This window comes from Hoplias malabaricus, chromosome X1 (genome assembly GCF_029633855.1).
Source record: "Hoplias malabaricus isolate fHopMal1 chromosome X1, fHopMal1.hap1, whole genome shotgun sequence".
NCBI classification, from domain to species: domain Eukaryota; kingdom Metazoa; phylum Chordata; class Actinopteri; order Characiformes; family Erythrinidae; genus Hoplias; species Hoplias malabaricus.
Window position 1 is genome coordinate 15,175,485 of NC_089818.1, and position 21,478 is coordinate 15,196,962.

The window sequence follows — 21,478 nt, forward strand, 5'->3', positions numbered from 1 at the left end:
AACTGTAAATATTTTCAGTATGAGATCCTTTTTGTGGTGAAGACACAGTCGATCAACTTACGAAATGTCTGCTGATGAATCCTTCCATAAGGTTCAGCAGTTTCTGAAACACAGCTGATACAGACTGATCCCCACAAACCTTTCTGTGTTAATGGAGTACAGAGAGCGTACAGCTGCGGGAACCAGCAGAAACACTGCCTCCATATTCCTCTCCCATCACTAAGGTCAGTTTAATGGTGTAGGGCCCATACTTTCAGCCTCGTTAGATTCTAATGTGTAGGATGTGTAGCTCTGAAAGCCAGCCCCTCTGATAAAGTTTAAAGTGTTGTGAAATACAACAGGAATGTTTCAGGAAAGTCTCATCCTGAAAACAAACTTGTTTTGTAAGTAATCACTCCAAAAAATAAGGGTTTGGGGCAGGACCCTGTTCACCACCGTGTTTCATTGATCACATGGGGAATTGAAATGGATCCTGTTTTAAAGCCGTTGTGTGTACGACTCTCTTCTTGGACTTCAGCTGCACAAATGCTTTGCACCTTCGTCATCGTATATTTTATACACAGCTGTCTCCAGATTCCCTGAATCCTCAGATGAGGATTCCCTGAAACAACGCATCGTACTTGCACTTTTGTGTAATTTGCTGGAGTTTCAGACACTATCTGGAATTTCAGATATTTCTGATATTCTGGGGTAGGGCTGGGCAATTAATCGAAAACTAATCGAAATCATACTAAACTCGTACCAAAGACAAACTCAGTGTCTGTGGTTTGGTAGTGCTTCGTTTTGACAATAATTAAGACGACACTGAACAAAAAGAAGTCAAATGTAAACACTGAGAAATCTTTGGTTTCAGCGACCAAAGCACAATCACACACCAAATATAAACAGTGCTCAAACAACAAGACAGGAACAAGCTCCCAGCGACATTAGAAAAAATATCCCAGCGTTAATACTGGAGTATATTTACAGCCCAAGCCTCATCACTGAACTGTGAGTCAAAAACACAAAAACAAAGTAATTGTTCATTAATCATAATTGTGGTAAAATGTACAGTTAATCGTGATATTGATTTGTGCTCATATCGCTCAGCGCTAGTCTGTGAGTATTTAATGTTTCTAGTCATTTGCCTTTGTCCAAACATTTTTTTCAGAGGCAGATGTGAGTGAATACATATATATATTTTATATATATATATATATATATATATATATATATATATTTATTTTTTATTCATGGGGTTACTTTTTATTATTATTATTTTTTTATTATTATTATTTCATTTCTCATACTGTCAGCATTTTGAAGTAAGTGTTTGAGGCTTAGTGCTTAGAAGTTCATCAATCTTGATTCGGTTTGTGTAATTGCTACTTAATGTGTAATTAATCCATCCCGATTAATTATACTACATTTTGAAAATAATGATCATTTGATTAATGTTGCCATTTAAATGAATGTGTGAACAGCTCAACTTACTCCAGCAGCAAAAGGAGGCTTTTATTTTGTATTATCTTTTATGCATTCAGCTGCTTCCCTCTACTGGCTTGATACAGCACTACATATTAAAAGTCTGTATCAAATTATACATTGGTCTGGTCTAGATATGTCTGCTTAGCCTGAGTTTTTGATGTCTAAATTAGTCTTTTTCCTGGGCTGGTTCATTACACATGGTTGTTTAATTATTATAAGGTGTTGGATACACATGAAAATAAATAGAAATGTCGGAGACAGTGTTGAGAGTCGCCTCAACCACCAGCAACATGCAGCATCCACCTGGATGACGTGGAGGCAGCTTCCCCTCACCACACATCAGCTCTGAGGTATAGAGGAGATGAGGGGAGTGGCTGAGCCACTTTATTTGAAAACCAGGCCGTCAGAAGTGACCACAGGAACAAGTTTAGTCGGACATTAGTATAACACTTCGACTGTTTTCCAGGAAATGGCCAGGGGTCGTTTAATGCTCTTCCCCTCTAATTTCTGTCATTTCATAAGGAATAGGGATTTCTGTTGAAATGTAAAATGAAAAGCAGGAATGTGGATGAGTTCAGATTTCATGTCGCGCTGACTCACTCCACCAGGTGGCGCTGTGTGCAGTGGATATTTTCCAAAGTAGTCTAAGAGGAGATTTATGGGTCCCATAACCTTCATTCTTGTTTACTTCTCATCATTTGAAAAACACAGGCTGCTTTTAAAACCATTTTACTTAAGTAGTTAACAGATAAATGATCTGGTATCAGATAAATGAGATATTATTTGAAGTGAACTGGTCCAAAACTTTGATTTCTGCCTCTCCATGGTCTTCCTATTGTGGACAAAACCGCTCAAGTGTGAACCCAGTGTGTATCAACACTGTTTACCATTAGAATGGGAATACTCTGGAGTAGCTGCACATGAGGCTAAGGCCAGTAAATTTTCAAGAATGTTCTAGAATAGTAGAAGCTGCTACTGTATCAAAGGGGAAAGTGGGAGAAATTATGTATGTCTTTAGAAGAATCATTGAGGGTGTGCTATTTTTGTGTGTGCGCCTGACACCTGCCATCCCCACTGACCACTTCTTTTAGCCGGAGCAGCTAGCGCTGGGCTATCGTGCTCGTCCTGCTTAGGGCTTCCCTCTGACGCTGCCATGAAAATATCCTCACACCGCCAGGCCTCATCAGGGCTCCCCTCCTTCAGCCAAAACCCAGCCAAGCTATCCCTGGAGGGGGCGGGGCTTACAGCACCAGCTTGAGCTGTCCGTCCCAATGAAACGAGGGATGTGATTGGCTGCTGGAGCTAGAAATAATGGTGATATGTCGAGTCCAAAGCTTTTCCGGTTTTTAATGCTGAGCCACACATCCAGTAAACCCTGTATTCAGAAGATTATTAATGCTAGTGGCACATGTGAAATATCTTTAGATATTCTAATGCATGTGACACCTTTTAATGCCTGCCATAAACGTTCGTGCATAACTTATAAAGCAAGACTCTGTGAGGTCTGGTTCGTACTCACTGTGGAAGTCTGTTGTTGAAGTCATGAACGCTAAAGTTATATATAATGTCATTTTACAATGTACAGTTAAAACAAAATGATTCTTCATCCCATAATGATAAATGTGGGATCTGTTAAATGGTAATGAATGAAAAGGATAAAATAAGAAAAGTGAATAATGATAAAAATAAAACAATAAAACTGCTCCCTAAATAGTGGAAATTTTAATATTTAAATAATGTCAGTCCCGACTGGAAAAAAGTCCTAAGGAAAGTGCACAGTGTTCCTGAAGATGTTGCCATGGAGATGTGCGCAGCTGAAATGAGGCTAATTATATCCCTATAGGCTCGTGATTTCCTAAGTGAAGTATGTCAGAAGCTGCTGGGCTGCTGTTTTTATTTCCCCTATAGTTTTTGGCCGTTTTCGCCCGCGTCCGTGTGTCTGAGTGACGCATCGCTGTGAGTGTGGCAGCGGTGTCTGAGTCACGCTTTGATAGTGAGGCGGTCGGACAGCCGAAGCCATGCGAAAACCAGGGAATCGGTGCAAAGTGTACAGCTGGCGTAACTGGAAATTGTGACTTGATTCTTTAAAGGGCCCCTACTGTGGAACAAACTCGCTTCTCTCATGTGTTTGAAAGAAGAGTTCGATGTAGAGGACTGTCCCGCCACTTCCCACCAATGTAATAATCTGATAGATGCCCTTGGCTGCTTTTTTATTTTTTTTTTTATTTTTTTTTAATTATCTGAATTGTATATTAAATACAATAATACATGTTTAACTGAACATTGCAGGAAAGACCAGGGGATTTCATATAATACTGTTCTATTAAGGTTTTATAGTCTGGCATCTCCCTTTCTTTTTTCTTTTTTTTTTTTTTTTTTTATTTATTTTTTTTAATTCCATGAGACTTTCAATTGTCTGCAAAGGATTTGCAGCCACACTTCCTGAGTTCAGTCTGACAGGTTGATTGCATTGTCTGCCTTTTACAATCCACTCGAACCCAAGCATATACATTCATTCAAATATATCCAAAAATATTCAGTAATATTGAAAGCTTAGCTCTGGGATGGCTAGGTTTGGTTTCATTTCATTTATACAGCAAAATGTTTGCAAATTTGCTGCTTTTATGGCCATTTCTGTTGTGACGTTTATTTTTTTCTTTAATTCATGGACTTCTGGGAGAAACCTGATGGATTTTTTTTAACTTGATTCTTTTACATCCATGGCGGCAGCAGCAGGTTAGTGTCGCAGTCACACAGCTCCAGGGTCCTGGAGGTTGTGGGTTCGATTCCCGCTCCGGGTGACTGTCTGTGAGGAGTTGGTGTGTTCTCCCCGTGTCCGCATGGGTTTCCACAGTCCAAAAACACACGTTGGTAGGTGACTCCAAAAGTGTCCGTAGGTGTGAGTGAATGTGTGTGTGTCTGTGTTGCCCTGTGAAGGACTGGCGCCCCCTCCAGGGTGTATTCCCGCCTTGCGTCCAATGATTCCAGGTAGGCTCTGGACACACCGCGACCCTGAATTGGATAAGCAGTTACAGATAATGAATGAATGAATCTTTTACATCCCAACATAGAACAAATAAATGAAATCTTTGACAGCTCTCGAAGCGCAAAAAAAACAGTCTCATCCAAATATGTTTCAACAGTGATTTCTTTAAATCAGAGGAAGGTATCCTGTCCAAACATCAATATCAGCATCAATAGTGTCTGGTCATCTACAGAAAGGAATTAGACTCTCGAACCACAGCTTCAGATTTTCACTGCTGAAGCCCAAGCACTGCTCCTAGCATTAGAGTATGCAGAAGCAGTTCAACAAAGAAGGATACTTGAATGCCCAGACTTCAGATCGTATCTACAGGCACTCAAATCCCTCGAAACCAACCTCCCAACAATCCTAAATGTTCTACAGGAAGTGTACTGCTTAACGCTACCGAATTATGACATCATCTTTTGTTGGATACCTGGACACTGTGGACTCTTAGGAAATGAAAGAGCAGATCAAGGGTCCAAAATGGCCTCATGCAGCCCAGATCGGATGTTCCAGATTCCACCATAGACGTCAGACCTATAAAACAGACCTTTAGCAAGGACAAGTGGCAGAGTGAATGGGCTACATGCCAGGACGGTAAATTACACAAAGCGAATCACATTATTAGACGGAAACCGTAGACCTACCTTCCAAAACAAGCTGGGACTAACCAGTGTACACAAGATGCTGTATTGGACACACCAGATTAACTCAAGTATCTAGTAAAGGGAGAAGCAGCCCCATATTGTGCAAAATGCCAAACTCAGCTTACGATAAAACATTTAATGCTGGACTGTATTGATTTTGGCCACAAGAGGCAACAGATCCTAACGGCGAAGTCCATAACAGAACTATTCAACAATACGAAAGCATCTACACTCCTAAAATTCCTTTCAGTAACAAAATTTATTGTAAATTTTACAGTAAAATACTGGCAGCAAAGTTCCCAGCAATTTACCGTATTTTTACAGGAACACTACTGTAGTTCAAGTTTACAGAATACTACTGAAATTGCACAATACATTGTTTTACTGTAAATATTTAAATCTAGAGTAAATCCTTTCAGCAGGTTTGCAAGGCCTTTTACTGCCATTTACTCAGAAACGGTACCTTTTACAGATGAACACTATGATGAACTTAAACAGATGGCAGCTTCAACATATCATCTAAAATAAAACTGTATTAGTAAATCAATCCCATCTTACTGCTTTTCTTGGCATGAATGTGGCCCTATGGGGAGGTATGGCATTAATTACAAACCAACTAACATCCCACCAACCGGCACACGAACCCAGAATCATGAAAATGCACAGGAGGATTTTGGGAGGTGGGAGGGTGTGGGGTTAAAACGCCATTAGTCTCATTGTCTAAGTCGGACGCAATGACATCAGCGTGTCCTAGTGGATCGTCTAATACCCAGACCCTTCTTCATTTTGGCGTCATTGGCTCTGTCTGTAACTGCCCTGCCCACCATTAGGTCTGGATGACCAGTGGAGTTTAACCCTGAATTTTTGAAAGCTTCTGAGAGCTTTAATAACGGCAGGAATCTTGATCTACAACAACAATAACACTGAGTACTTCAGGTGCAGCCATTGTGGTCGTAGATGTTGAGTTGTGCACACAGTTGATATGATCTCCACTCAGCTTGAGCTTTAGAGCACAGCGTTCGATTCCGAGTGTCCCCTCCCTAGCTGTGAAGCAGTGGAGATATGTTCTCTAAAGTAAAACCATCACGGTTCCATTAGTGTGTGGTCCAGAACCGATCGTGCAGCATCAGTGTCTCAGCTCACTAATGCATTCAAGGCTGAACGCCTTCTAAATCATCACTAAAACCTACTAAAAGGATCCATCTTTAATTTCCTCAGGTCTGTTATAGACAGAGTGTTTTTAAGGTGGACTGAGAGTTGACCTTTATCTCCCACTACGCTGTGTTTTGGTTTCTGTTCACAAACGTCACAAAGTCACAAGCAGGGTTGACCAATCAGCTTCCAGCACCTTTACCTCTCGCCTTATTGGCTGCTCCCTGTACACCCCCCCCCTCCCCCTCCTCTCTAGTTCATGTAAACATGTTGGAAGTCACTCCATTATGTTTTCCTCCCACCCACTACGCTACCCACTCTCAGGATATTCTGTCTCTCTCTCTCTCTCTCTCTCCCCCCCCCCAGTCTTAGCTGACGTAGAGCACCCACACTATGTAATGAGAGGGAGAGATATTGTGGGAAATTGAAAGACAGAGATTGAATGAGAGAGAGAGAGGGACCATGAAAAACACGTTGAATGGAAATGAAACTGAGGAGGGAGTGGGTGACTGAATGGAAATAAGTGAGATATAAATGGATTGTGAGAGAGAGGGAGATTATCGGAAACTGAGACAGGTTAAAGGAAAGTGAGACTCCGGAGAAATTAATGTTTGAGAGAAAGATGCTGAAGGACAGGGAGAGGAAGAGTGTGTGAGAGAGAGAAATGCTTGGTCGCCCAGCTCGGCTGTGACTGTGCCCATGTGATAAACCCCACGCTCTGTTAGAGCTTTGTCCTCTCTCTCTTCCTCCCACCCTCACTCAATCTCTCCTCCGCCTCTTCCCTGAATCCCTCGTTCACCCCAGCGCTCTGCTGTGTGCTCTCATCCCTCTCCCTCTCTCTCTCTCTCTCTCCATCTCTCCTGGGGAACAGAGCTGGCTTCCTCAGTTCCATAAAAGCTGGACTCTCTCTCTCTCTCTCACACACACACAGCATGCCTCCCATGGGGCCTCACTGTAAACACCTCCGCCGAGACAGACGGCTGTGAGCGAGCGAGCGAGAGAGACGCACGGAAAGGCAGCGGACAGACCCGGTTACTTTGCGGAAGTGAGGGAGAAGAGGAGGAGAGGAAGAGGGAACGAGGGAAGGGAGGGAGAGAAGCGGTGTCGGAGGGAGAGGAGGAGAGTGGTCAGGAGGAAGGCTCGCTGGATGAGGGACAAGGTCTGGGTGGCCCAATGGAGTGAGGCTGAATGGAGTGAGGGTGGATGGTGCGGGCGGGCAGCAGCAGTGGAGGAGGTGGAGGGGCTGGAGGAGGAAGCCGGAGGGGCAGGAGCCGGCAGAGAGGCTCCAGGAGGCGAGCATCCGGCTCCTCGGCGGCCGAGCGCCTCAGCTGCCCACGCCGGGAGAAAATGTCACCCGGCATCAAAAAGCTGGACTGCTTCTCGCCCATGCTGTGCCACTGTAAAGTGGCCTGCACCAACAGCACCATCTCCCTCATGTTCGGATGTAAGGTGAGAGAGAGAGAGAGACCCACGCTCCCACAGCGAAAAAGCATGTTGGGTTTTGCTGTGGTTTATTGCTCAGGGCTTGTGCTTGTTTGAGAAGTTTGAATGCATCCCTTGGGGGTTGAGAGAAAAGTAACTTAAAGTAACACTTGGTAAGATCTGTAATTTGTGCTACTGGTCTCCGCCTTCAGTGGCATAGTGTACTTCACTTTTACAGCACTGTCCTGAAATCAAGGGGGAGGAAGAAGGAGTTTTGGGGGTTCCTACCCTTCTACAAAATTTACATAGTGTTGTTTCTGCAGTGCTGAGCCCAGAGTAGCAATGACAGAGGCACTGTTTTCCTTATTACAGCTCAGTGGAACATCGCAATGAGTTTGAAGCTGTAATTTTAAGGTAAAAATGTTACCTAGTGTTCCTTTAAAGCAGGATTTCTACACTTAGCTGGATAACTAGGGACCAAAATCAACTCATGTCCAATCAGAAAAGAGCTCAAATACCTCAACTTTGGTCTTAAGATTTGGCTAACTGAGAAATCCTGCTTTGTGAAAAACACCCCTTAATTGGTTCACATCTCTTTAAAAGAAAAAAAAAAAACATGTTCTAAAAGTGGTTCTATGGCATCGCTCAGAGTACCTTTTCAGCACCTTTATTTTTAAAGATTGTGTTTGATTTTGTGTATATTGTATACACCACATATCTCCAAAATACTCCACCTTAATTTTTCTTAGAGTAAAGAGATTTAATTCCAGAACTTTCCTAGCGCTTTTGTTGGTCCCTAAAACGTTATAATTTTCACGTATGATCTGAGGAAGCTGTAATACATGGCTTTCTTTTGACAATGATTTTGAAAAATTATATAAAATATCATAAATGCAATCTATAAGTCAGTAGCCATTTTGGAGTTAAATGTGACCTTGCCTTGGGTCACTGCCTGTGAGGAGTTTGGTCTGTTCTCCCTGTATCTGTGCAGGTTTTCTCCTAGGGCTCTAGTTCCCCCCCAAAGTCCAGTCAACACATGTTGGGGTGTGTGTGTGATACCTTGCACCGAGTCAAGCGTGTGTCCAGTGGGTTCCAAACCCACCGTGATCCTGTCCAGGATAAAGAGGTTAGAGAATATGAATAAATGGGTGAGCTGTTTTTCTACATCAGCTTACTTGTTCATAAACTCAGAGGGGGGTGATTGTGGTTGGTCGGATAGCATTTTGTTCATTAATTTTTTTTCATTGAGTCAGTGTTATGTTTACGTGGAAAGTGGAATGAAATCTGAGAGGATTAGTGTGAAGCTGTTAACTGGAGTTGATGCTGGAAACTGAAAGTTGAGTAAGTCATGTGTAAAGTTATAATATTTGATGAGGAATTATGAAACATTGGATGCTTATTATTGAAAACTGGCCAGTGGTCTATAAGTCTGCATCTGTCTTAGTTGTCTTAGGATGGGTGTGAGAGTCCCCTCAGATGTCTGTGGGTATGTTTTGATCTGAGGGAGCATGTAGTGGCGGGTCTTTGTTTGTTTGTTTGTTTGATGGACAGAAAAACAGCTTGGTGTCTCCCAGAAAGCACAAACGTGGCTGAGAGGAAAAATGAAATGGAATGAGCAGTCACTGAATTGTCTACTCCTTATGGGCAGCACTACAGGTTAGTTTTGGTGGAGGGTTGTCCCACACCAAACAAACCTAGACAGGTGGTTCTGTGTGTATGGGCACTGTTTAAAATGGAGCAGGAAGTTAAAGTAAGAAACGTATTGACCTTAATTACAAAATGTAATTCATTGCCTTGGGTGTCTGTAATTTGTAGGCATATTTACCTATTGTTTGGCCTTTGTTTGTTTGTTTTTTATTGATTAATCAATTATATTATATTATATATATATATATATTTATATTTATATTTGTTTTGGTCCCTATAAACCAAAACACTGAGTTCTGTATTTCTGCCTTTATCATGGGACAGAGGTTCAGAATATCTAGATCATTTCCCAAAAGGAGCTTCAACAAAAACAGACCCTGTAAAAACAAAATGAGATATAGGATGGCAAATGTGCAAAAATACTCTCATTTAAAATGAGTAAATACATTAAAGGGAACTTGAACACAATTTAAAGGTGTGATGCAAGTTTAGTCGCAAATCTTTGTTTTTTTTTTTAAGCCCTGTCTTAGAAGTAAATTTAGAATTATTAATATAATTTTTTCATGCTGCATTCAAAGCTGTTTGCTAGATAATCTGAAACTAAACACTGAATTCGTTGCTATTTTGCCTGTGTCATGTGACTGCCAAAAAAACACCATCTACAGGACCATTCTTCAAAATGGAGGTACAACAAAAACAATTTCTGAAATTTCCTTCGGGATCATTCATTCATTGTCTGTAACCGCTTATCCAGTTCAGGGTCACGGTGGGTCCGGAGCCTACCCCGATTCACTGGGCACAAGACGGGAACACACCTTGAAGGGGGCGCCAGTCCTTCGCAGGGCGACACACACTCACACATTGATTCACACCTACGGACACTTTTGAGTCGCCAATCCACCTACCAACGTGTGTTTTTGGAGTGTGGCAGGAAACCGGAGCACCCGGAGGAAACCCATGCAGACACAGGGAGAACACACCAAACTCCTCACAGACAGTCACCCGGAGCAGGACTTGAACCCACAACCTCCAGGACCCTGGAGCTGTGTGACTGCGACACCTACCTGCTGCACCATCTTTCGGGATCAGTAAAATGTTATTTAAAAACAGACCCTGTAGAAAAATTATTGGGACGTTGGAAAGCATGCAGTATACCTTGCCTTAAAGAAAACTTAAACATTTAAAGATGTGATGCCATAAAGAGCACATTATTTAGTTTCATTGCTGTTATATATATATTCACCTTAAAGATATTACCTTAAATATTTTCATATCAGTTCAGTCCTGACTACTGAAGTTCACTTGATATTTTCCAGCTGTATTTCCTTAATGTTACCATTTACAGTGACAGTGCAACTGAGTGTCAATCACGAATTCCAGCAGGGAATGTTTTCAGCAGATTTGTGCAGTTTACATTGGACAGTAAGCAGGAATAGTAACTGCAATTGCTCTCTAACAATCTGTTTTCCCTGATATGTGCAGATCCGAAGGGATTGGAGGCTTCATTCACATTCTCTGGTGCTTTAATCAGTCCAGGACTTTCTGTGCTGTAGTTAACCCTCTCCAATCCACTTTAATCACTCACTCTGGTGTGTTCCGATTGGGGTTGGCTGTATTAGCTGTGGAACTGGAGGGAAAACTTAGCTGTAATGAGTGTGTCATAGGACCGCGTCAGCTCAGGCATCTCTGGAGACACAGAGGACAGCAGGAATTATCTCTTCTTCATACTCTTCACTCACTTGCTCCTCCAGGAAACATGAGGAACTTTGTGGTTTGCCTTGGGTGCTTAGTGGATAGATACAGTTTGGTGCAATTACCAGTGTAGATCCTTCTGAATGTGTTTTAAATCTGTTCACAGGAATACAGCAATCTTAATTCGTCATTAATGCTGAGTGAAATATTCAGTGCTTAGTGAAATGTTCAGCGTTGTTGATATCTTACTGATCTATTTAACATTGATTCCATTCTTTGAAAATAATATATAAAAACGCAGGAATATTATTCACATTTCAGTTTTAAGAAGAATTTTATGAATTTACACTTAAATTTTCACTTACATTTAAACCTGTTTGTTTGATATTCAAAAATAACATAATTTCATTCTGATTTTCCGCCTCTATCCTGGGACCGGTATCTAGATCATTTCCCAAAAGGAGCTACAAGACAAACAGTCCCTGTAAAAACAAAAAGGGATGTATGATGGTAAATGTGCGAAGAAACTAGGGGTGGGCGATTGCCCTAAAATAATATCACAACATTTCAGTGTGTTTTGGCAATAACGATGTTCTTGATGTGACACAACACTGAAAAATACATTTAATTATTTCAAGAGCAAACTGAAGGTTTTATTAATGTTAATTATATTGAATATATTCTTACATAAAACCATGGTTATTGTACATCTGATATTTTGTAACCAAACCACCTCCACATGACTGAAGTCACTCCCCTTCTTTTTCTGTGACTAAATGACTTATCCAAAATATGTCATGCGTTCTTTTACATAACTGCATGATGTAATTTCTACCAAGTTAGAATATCACTGTAATCACGATATAGATATTTAAATTTTTTCTTTTTCCTTTTAAAAATTGACGATTTTAACGCGTTACGATACGTCACACCGCTAAAATGTACCTTCATTTGAAACCATTGAATACATTTAAAAGAAACTTGAACACAATTTAGGGCGGCAGCAGGTTAGTGTCGCAGTCACACAGCTCCAGGGACCTGGAGGTTGTGGGTTCGATTCCTGCTCCGGGTGACTGTCTGTGAGGAATTGGTGTGTTCTCCCTGTGTCCGCATGGGTTTCCTCCGGGTGCTCCGGTTTCCTCCCACAGTCCCACAAAGTGTCCGTGTGTGTGTGTTGCCCTCTGAAGGACTTGCGCCCCCTCCAGGGTGTGTTCCCACCTTGTGCTCAATGATTCCAGGTAGGCTCTGGACCCACCGCGACCCTGATCTTGATAAGGGTTACAGATAATGAATGAATGAATTAATTGAACACAATTTAAAGATATGATGCCAGTATAGTCGCAAACCCCTCTTTTCTAAGCTCAGTCTTTAAAGTAATGATTCAGATTTATGATCGTTTTTCATGCTACATTCAGAAACCGTAATTAATGTTCATTTGACCAGATGATATTTGACAAATCATTGGGATTGATCCCAGATGTCCATTATTAGATTGAATCCAGGCTTTTCTATATGTGATCCCCACTGGCCCCTGGTCTGATTAGTGTGTGCTTCCTAGCATATGGCCCTCCACGCCACTTTATCTATGACATTATCCTCTTGGTTCCTGGGAAACTCTAGCCTATGGATTACATCTCATCTGCTGTGCTGTGGATTGAGGTTTGATTAGAGTTTGTCATGAATCTGGAGCTGTTAAGATCTTTAGATCGCCCGTGCTGCACCAGACTTTTGAGGGTTAACCCCTAAATAATACGAGACAGACGGGCGTTTAGTGCAGTAGAGCCATGTTCTTTGGAGGGATGTTTCAGCTCTGTACATATTGATGCACCTGTATTACATAGTGTCTAATTGTGGCATGATTAATGCAGCTTCATGCAACGCTGGGCGTTCAGACACACTCCTGGTTACTCACACACTCACACCTGTGGACAGTTGGTGTGTGGACCTAATGGAAACAGAGCCGTGTAATAAGGGACGATAAGAGCCCAGACTTGTTGCGCATGAACTGTCTTTTTGAAGTAGCTGCCAGTGATGTCTAGAAAGGAGGACTAAACTTCTGATTATAAAGATGTAAAGGTCCATCCTTTGATGTGTAACACATTCAAGACTGCTTTAATCAAAACTGCCACCCAAACAACACCAAACCAGAAGACACAAGCTGCTTCACTGTTTGGAAAACAGAGGAGGGAAAGACTTTGAAATTAAATTAAATGCTGAAAATGAGCAAGTCTAATTTACCTTATTATCCCACTCCACAGAGGCCTGTGTTTTCTCAGTGTTCACAGGCACCGGTGCTAAAGGCCTTTCTAAATGCGCATGGGATTATTTTTACTTGCAAATGTGAGTGGAGTGCTTAGTTTAGAGCGGTGCTCATTCAGCTCTGATGGCAGTTCTGGCAGAGTCTCGCTGTTAATCTGGACATTACGAGTCAATCCCACGTGACTGGACTCTGGCATCTGGCCGCGGGGCGTTTTGAATTCAGCTCAAACAGCGTAACTTTTAAAGGCTTGATTATTTTAATCAAATGTGGCTGGATACGAACAGAAAAGGAGTGGGTTTCACGGGCTTTGGGTTTCAACGTTATATGAAAGGAATGATTATTATTGTTGATAATAGCGTAGTCTAATTTATGTCTTAAAAGGGCGGGTGAATATTAATTTCAAATCCTTGCTTTTTTCAAAACCGAAAGGAATAAGAAAGCGATTATGTTGATATCATATTGCATGCTGTTGCCTATTTAACAAAATTCTTAAAATCAAAACTACTTTTAGAAATGAAAATTAAATGGTATTAACGGTAGTGTCGCAGTCACACAGCTCCAGGGACCTGGAGGTTGTGGGTTCGATTCCCGCTCCGGGTGACTGTCTTTGAGGAGTGTGGTGTGTTCTCCCTGTGTCCGCGTGGGTTTCCTCCGGGGTGCTCCGGTTTCCTCCCACAGTCCAAAAACACACGTTCGTAGGTGGATGGGTGACTCAAAAGTGTCCGTAGGTATATGTGTGTGTGTGTGTCTGTGTTGCCCTGTGAAGGACTGGCGCCCCCTCCAGGGTGTATTCCCATCTTGCGCCCAATGATTCCAGGTAGGCTCTGGACCCACCGTGACCCTGAACTGGATAATCACTTACAGAGAATGAATGAATGAATGAATGAATGAATGAATTCTATTTTCCTCTTGATACAAGGAAGGAAGACCCTTTAAAGGTTCTTCCCCCACTTTAAAAGATCTCCTTTACAATCTTATCTTCATAAGGAAACAAAAATGGCTTCTGTTTGGTGTCTTTGTGGCACCTTGGGGACATGTTCACCCCATTTTTCCACATGTGAACGCATCAAACACTATTGCAGTCCCCTCTAAACCGCCATGTTTTGAACAGCCGGTTTGTTTAACCCCGTCTTTGCTCGTGTGAATGTGTGTCTGGCGCAGTGATCGGGGACGCTCAGACCAGAGGGCGGTATGACATTGCACTTGATGTAGGAAGAAGCCCGAAATCAGCATGGCTCATTTTGTCCCAAGTTTTCTGATGTAGGCAGCCCACAATCTGACTGGGTGGTCTTATTTCATAGAGTTCATCAGTGGGCTTCAGATTTACGCATTTATCTGCACATACACTGAGTGCATTGTTTATGGTATGTCCCCTTTTAGAATATACAGTTTACAAATTGCAGAAATTACTTTTCATTCTAAAATATGACAGCAATTATACAACTTTCAGACTGTACCTAATATTAGATTAGGACCTCCCTGTTATTTAGCCATGAAAAGAGCCTAATTAGCCTCATGACAGCCGTGACTGTTTTACATCCGTCTCCAGAAACAGAGATGGGCTCTAATTAGGAAAATGATTGAAGTGCGAGTGTTTTTTTTTGTGATTAATCCAAGGGCGATGCGTCCAGATGACAGTGATGTATGAGGGTCCGTGCGGCTCTTCCGTCTGCTCCTCTGGTAAATACTAATTCCTTTGTCGATTGTCCTTTTCTCTCAGGACACTCTGCTCTGTTTTAAGCCTCTTTAGGAGACGGGAGCGTTCTACAGCTTTGGTTTTCCCCCTCGTTAACGGGTAAAGCACTGATTTAACAAAGACAAAACACTACAGGCCTCTTCATAGTCATGAGCTATTGGCAGATTGGTGAGTAACCACTTTAATATGGCCAAGAAACCAAAACCTCATCACATTATAAATTAGCAGTACACTCTCTTTACTCCGGCATCTGTTTGCTAGCAAAAGAGTTGGCTAGTAATCTTCTCCTCCAAACATGGTGCGCTCCAGTGATGTAGAGTTAGCAGAATCTCTGAAGAGGGCTTCTCCTGGAAAAACACTTCATAGATGATAATATAACACTCAGTACTAGATCTGATCTGTTGAGTTGTAATCTCCTGGTGCGGTGCTGGTCTAATTATGGGAACACCTCTAAGCTAATAACATTAACTCTATTCACTCCCTGATGAATGGGAAAAGCTGTTTGAAATGCAGTCATCCAAGGGCACCCTCTTAGTTTAGAGCAGTGGTTCGCAACATTTTTTCCTGGAGTGTGCTTTCTGTCCCAGACATTTTGGGCCTTACCCTACTCCCAGCGTGCAGGATACATCCGATCAGCTTCTAATAACCTCATTAACAACCTTCAACTGAGCAGAGGTAGGGGTTTTTAAGCCAGAAATATGCACCACTAGGTACTGAGTGCACAATTGTTCATACTCGGAAGTGTATTGTTGTGTATTGACTGCCTTACAGGTGATTTACACTGCAAACCTTAAATCCAATCCATGTAACATTTCTCCTGATGAGATGTTGAGAGTGTAATGACACCTGGAATCACTTGCAATATGTAAAAGACATTTAGAAATAGGTTAAATATAATTATAATATTCAAATATACATACATCATGCTCATTAAGAGAAATACTTGATATATTTCTCATAAAACCTGCCAACCTTGTGTTTCTCTTTGCTATTGGACGAGACAAAGCATTATTAGCTTGTGGCGCCGGTTCCTGACACAGTTTCAGAGAGTTTTCAGGCCCTGGGGCTGGACGAATGTTCTCTGCAGGTCGGTTTGCAGTGTGGGCAGAGGTTTTCACTGAATCACTTCCAGCTCTTAATGGCGCCAGAGCAGGTGGCGTATCTCATTAATCTAATTCAGCTTTAATTCTCTCTCTTGGCGCACGTGATTTCTGGGTCTTACAGCCACGTGACCGTCCTGAGCTTTTTGGTTTTATATCAAATGCTGAAGTATGAGGATTCGCTCAGTTTAACTACTCCAATAGTTATTAACGTGTTTATCTCTACCATGTTTTTCCCTGCCATCCAGAGCTCTCAGCATTGAGAAACATGTGGACGATATATGTGCCTGTATTATCAACAGGGATAATAAAAGGTACAGTGAGTATAAAAACAAGAATATGGTTTGAATATTTTAGCTGCTCTCTCTGTTTTTTATAGATATTAATATCTTAAAAAGGCCTTAACTAAGTTAGATCTGACTTAAGGTCCTAGGCATGAAATCAGGAAAAGTACGGAGTGTTCACAAAGTAGATGGAGTGAATCAACGGCATGTCATTTGCATCCACATCTGTGATCTTTGCTATGATTGGTCGGCTTATCAACAGATATGCAAAACAGAGGCAAAGAGGCCACTTCAGAGGCCTGCTGTCAGCTTTAAATAAAACTGCGTGAATCACAGGGGCTACCTATAGAGGAAACTTGTCAGGGTGCTGAGGAGCCTGTTGCCGTGGCAACTGTGTCCATCCCCTGCCCGCACAGGAGAGACTTATCAGCCGTATTCACCTTCACCGCCGTCAGAATAAACCACTGCCTTACAGGGAAGAGGGGGTGCGATTTGATCGTCTAGGAAAGTGCCACGTCACAGGGGCATTCCTGTTTTCATCTCTGAACTGTAATGAATGAAGTATTATTAATATTGTCCAGTCTTAGTTCCTTCTGATGGCATCTGTCATCTCCTGGTGGTCCTAAAATGCCACAGTAGACACTACAAATATGTTGTTTGTAAATACCATTACTCATTATCCATCTCACCTCAGAGCAAGCAGCTGTATTAGTGCAGTTCTGTTTGTTTTCACTGTTTTTGCTTGTTTCTCTTATTTCTCCACTCTGGTTGTGTCTGTTTTAGTCCAGTTCTGTGATTGGAGAAACACGGACGAGGGGGCGGGGCAATGCTAAAGTCTCCTCCTCGCTGTACATGAGAAGTGGAGCAAAACTACAACGGCTCATTTTATCCCATGTTTTTTTATTTAAGCAGCCCACTAATGACAGATTGAGTCTTGTTTCACAGTGTGTGGGTTGGTGGGCCCCACGTACACAGATTAATACTGATGTGCTCAAGCCCTGAACTAGAGATTTCTTCACATAATAAGTCCTCTTTAAACTGACACTAGGAGTAAAAAAAAAAATACACAGGTCGAGTGGGAGTTTATGATTGTTTTTTTCAGTACGTTTAACCTGTTATCTCTGTTTTATAGTTAAATTATGTCCACTCTTCTTTTTGCATCTTGTTTCCCCTCAAATCTAGTGATTTGTGTTGGGGAAGGTATCAAAAGCAATCACAGTTCAGTTTCACTTCACAGTTTTCAAACTTGACCATCAAATTTTTTTTCTTACCGTGCATTTAAGGTTCCATATGTAAATGATCTCTTTTCTGATAGGCTGCCCAGCATTGGGCCTTAATCACTTCTTAAGACACTCCTAAGACTTCATCTTGAATGGGTGGGGCTAAACTGCTGGAGGCCGAATGAGTTGGACATGTGTAAACGCAGTGGCTTTGGTGACATGATAAAAACCAGTACATTTTAAACCATTTCATATAGAAACTACAGGGCGAATGGGTCCAGTATGAAACACATCATTCACAAATCTGTATAAAACTCATTAATATCTAAAAGCAGTGGGTTCCTCTGCCAGTGCTGAGCGAAGGCTGTTAGTCACAGAGTTTGAATATGCAGGTGTACTGTTTAAGAGCTCATGAATATTTTCCATGCGTCTACTTACCTCCGTCATTCGCTGTGAATAATTTTCTGTCAGTAATGTGGAGAGGGAGGCGTAGCACAGGCTTATACCCAGCTCCTCGACACTTCCTCCTGATCTAGTCAGCTGTGAAAAGGCTGGGCTGCATCTCCTGCTCCAAGATTACCATACATTTAGGGATTACACTGTATGCTTCTCTGTTTCCAGGCTTTTTCGGCTCCTGAGTTTGTTTCCCAAGCCTCCTGCAGGTTTTTTGTTTTTGTTTTTCCCCAGATGTCTGTCAATTTCAGTCCAAAATTAAAATAGATCCAGTCCAAAATTAATTTCAACAATACTGTGATAAATTGAGTGCCACTGGAAAGTTAAAGGAGAAGTAAAGGACTTTTGTACCAAAAGGCAGCAGACCATATTGTGGCAATATAGAGTTAATTTTTACAAAGAAGCATGATGTTGCTGTGTAGATCCTGAATGAATCTGTGTATGATCTGTAGAATGGGTCCCACACACTTGTGTGATGCAGGGAGAGGGTGGTGGGGACAGTGATGCTCTCTATGACTCCTGGAAGGGCATGAATAAAAGAGAGGGGTGGTGGTGGTGGGGGGGGGGGGGGGGTAGAAATTCTGATGTATCCAGGCTATTAGGCTCAGCTCAGTTTAGTCTTTATTGTGTCTCAAGGAGAAAGTTGATTTGCAGCAGTCATCCACCATTCAAACAGAGTAAAAGACACACACATTATCTTCCCTTGTCCTCCTTGTTCACCAGTGTAAACTCACAGGGGATAAATGGGCTTTTTAATCTATTACTGCGTATCTTTGGGAGTGTAATGGAAGATGATGATACTTTGTATGCAATGAGTGATCTGATACTACACTGACTTCAGCCTCATTTAAATGCAGCAGAGAGGATTCCAGAGAAGTGTTGTTCTCACAGCAAGACAACGTCCCCGGTGTTTGTGCTCATTCAGAAGCTCTGCATCTTTTAAGGTGGAGCGGTATATTTGAGCAGGAAACCGACTGTGGCTTGTTTGTGGTTGAGGTTTTACTTGGCTGCAAGTTTTTATTCACTTTGGTTTGAATTACCACAGAATCTCATGTATGTTTAGATTTGTAGCACATTCTACATACATTTAATTACATGCAGGTAGTGGTCTCCTGAATTTGGAGTCAGCCCGTGGATAATTGTAGAAATTGATCACTTTATTATTTAGATCAACATTAAGTTCGGTGTCAGTGTAATGTTTGTTTTAGGCCTCGTCCACATGGATCCTCTTTTAGATTTTGAAAATATCCCTGTCCAGACGACTACGAAACGGCTGCATTATCAAGCCTGTCCAGTAGGGGGACTTTATTTTAAGAGAGACATCAAAACACAACGACGCATGAGAGAAACAGAGATGTTAATCTGAAATCACTTCATACTCCTTATGTAGTGCACTACGCAAGTCATGAAATTACTGACTCTAGACTCTTTAATGCTGCATTATATATTTCTAATACAGCAAAACTGATATTTATTCTTATGTGGGAATCTGAAATCTAGTGCTAGCTGCATGTACATTGTTTGTAGTTTAATGAATTATGTACTTCACTGTAGGGGAAGTGAGGACGTATTTGTGTTCTAGTCAGAGAGAGGCACTGTGACGTCAGCTTTTCTGAAAAAGAGAATGGTGCCAACAGTGTTTTCAAAAATCTTCACCTTGGAGAGTGTTTTTAAAAATAAACAGATGTGTGGAGGGGGTGGGGGTGTTGTGTTGATAATGTAAATGCTTTGGAATAGTCCGGATTACGGTCTCATTCTTGTAGGAAGTGCCCTTGAAAGCTGCGATAACGTTCCTTTGACCGCTGGCTCACACAAGTGTCCTCTTTGTGTTTGTATTCTGCAGAAGTATCGCCACCATGACGAGGACACATCTCCCCAGGAGCAGAGCTCTCCTCAGCTCACGGATGAGGCCCCGGGCCCCGAGCTGGTCCAGGTGGCCGAGAAGAACCTCTCCCAGATCGAGAATGTTCACGGCTACGTGGCCCACGCCCACATCTCCCCGATGAAGGTCAGACTTGTTGTGCTCTGCTCTGGGCTTTTTAATAAACGGCTTGTAGCTGCGCTGTCGCTGGCGTTATGTTTCTGCGTGCACCTCAGAAGTGGGTGATATGATCGTAGTTTATCGTTATTGTGATATATTTTGTTGTCGCTGTTGGAACAAATCCTGGTGTCTATTAATTTTGTTTTAAATTAATTTGAAAATAGCTGTCGTCGTTCACTCTGTGTCTGAAGAAATGAACCAATAGAAATGATCCAGAACTTTACATTAACTTTCACTGAAGGTTAAGATGGTAAAGTTTTTTGGTTTGTTCCCACTGCGACAAAACGATAATCTCTACGCGACAGTGATTTAGGGCCCAAAACAAACAAAAAAAAAAATTTTACTTTTATTTATTTGATATTTTGAGTTTGATGTCAGAAATGTTGGCATATTTCAAGAATATAGCTGTAATATTTTATAATAAAGTCACGGTAGACTAACACCTTCAACTCCTACAGTAAAAATACAAGTATTCTCTGTATTTCAGATGACGTGGTGCCCTTTATTTTTCATAAATTATGGATTATGGACTTTTCTCTCAAATAAAAAGACTTTTCTCAAAACGAATTTCCAAATTTATACTTGAAATATTACTTTATTCTCAATTTTTATATATATATATATATATAATATATATGGCCCTAAACTGCTGTGGTTTTGAGTTATTGAACCCAGATATTTTAAGTTTGCCATTTTGTCTTTGTTTGTCAAAATATCATGATATGTATTGGGTCTTTGTATCATGATGTTTATGATGTTTTTGCCATATCGCCCAGTCCAGATGTTGCCACACCATCCTGTTTAATTGAAAGCACTCACACACACACACACACACACACACACACACACACACACACACACACACAATCCTGTACACAGTGTAAGGAAGAAGAGTGAACAGGCTCAGTGCCAGTGTGTTATTGTGGCCCTCCCCATCCCCCCCACCCCCACCACCCATCTCACACAGACACTACAGTGAAGCGAAGTGAATACCACTGATGAGAATGTGCTGTGTAGTGTGAGAGGAGAATTATTCAGTGGGAGGACGATTTTGCTGCTGGGGTTTTCTCATCCCCAGTTTGAATATATAGGGCACGTTCCTCCCCTCATGGCTGCTGCATGATTGTTATTAATAGCGTGCAGCGGCTAATAACACGCTCTCAGAGCCCAGGGGCGGCTCTCTGATCCGTTACGTAGCCCAGTGCACCCTGATCCTGATCATGCAACTCAGGGACATAAGAAGCTACGGAGCTTGCACGTCCCGATACACCGTGTCTCTGCTTCTTTACAGTAGCCTGCTATAGCTTGTTAACACACACTTGACAGATACAAACGACGGCGGCCATGTTTAAGCCTTAATTTTAACACCTGT

The 21,478-nt window shown here is 41.8% G+C and overlaps 1 protein-coding gene across 9 annotated transcripts in view; it reads left to right on the forward strand.

Annotated features, from left to right (window-relative positions):
- The window catches only part of LOC136675652 (discs large homolog 1-like protein), a 105,558-nt gene that overhangs the window by 33,175 nt on the left and 50,905 nt on the right, over window positions 1-21,478 (forward strand). For all 9 annotated transcript variants that reach the window (XM_066652333.1, XM_066652322.1, XM_066652325.1 and 6 more), the window contains exon 4: window positions 19,909-20,073. In XM_066652333.1, coding sequence (XP_066508430.1) covers window positions 19,909-20,073 — 165 coding nt within the window. The remainder of the gene's footprint in view (window positions 1-19,908; window positions 20,074-21,478) is intronic.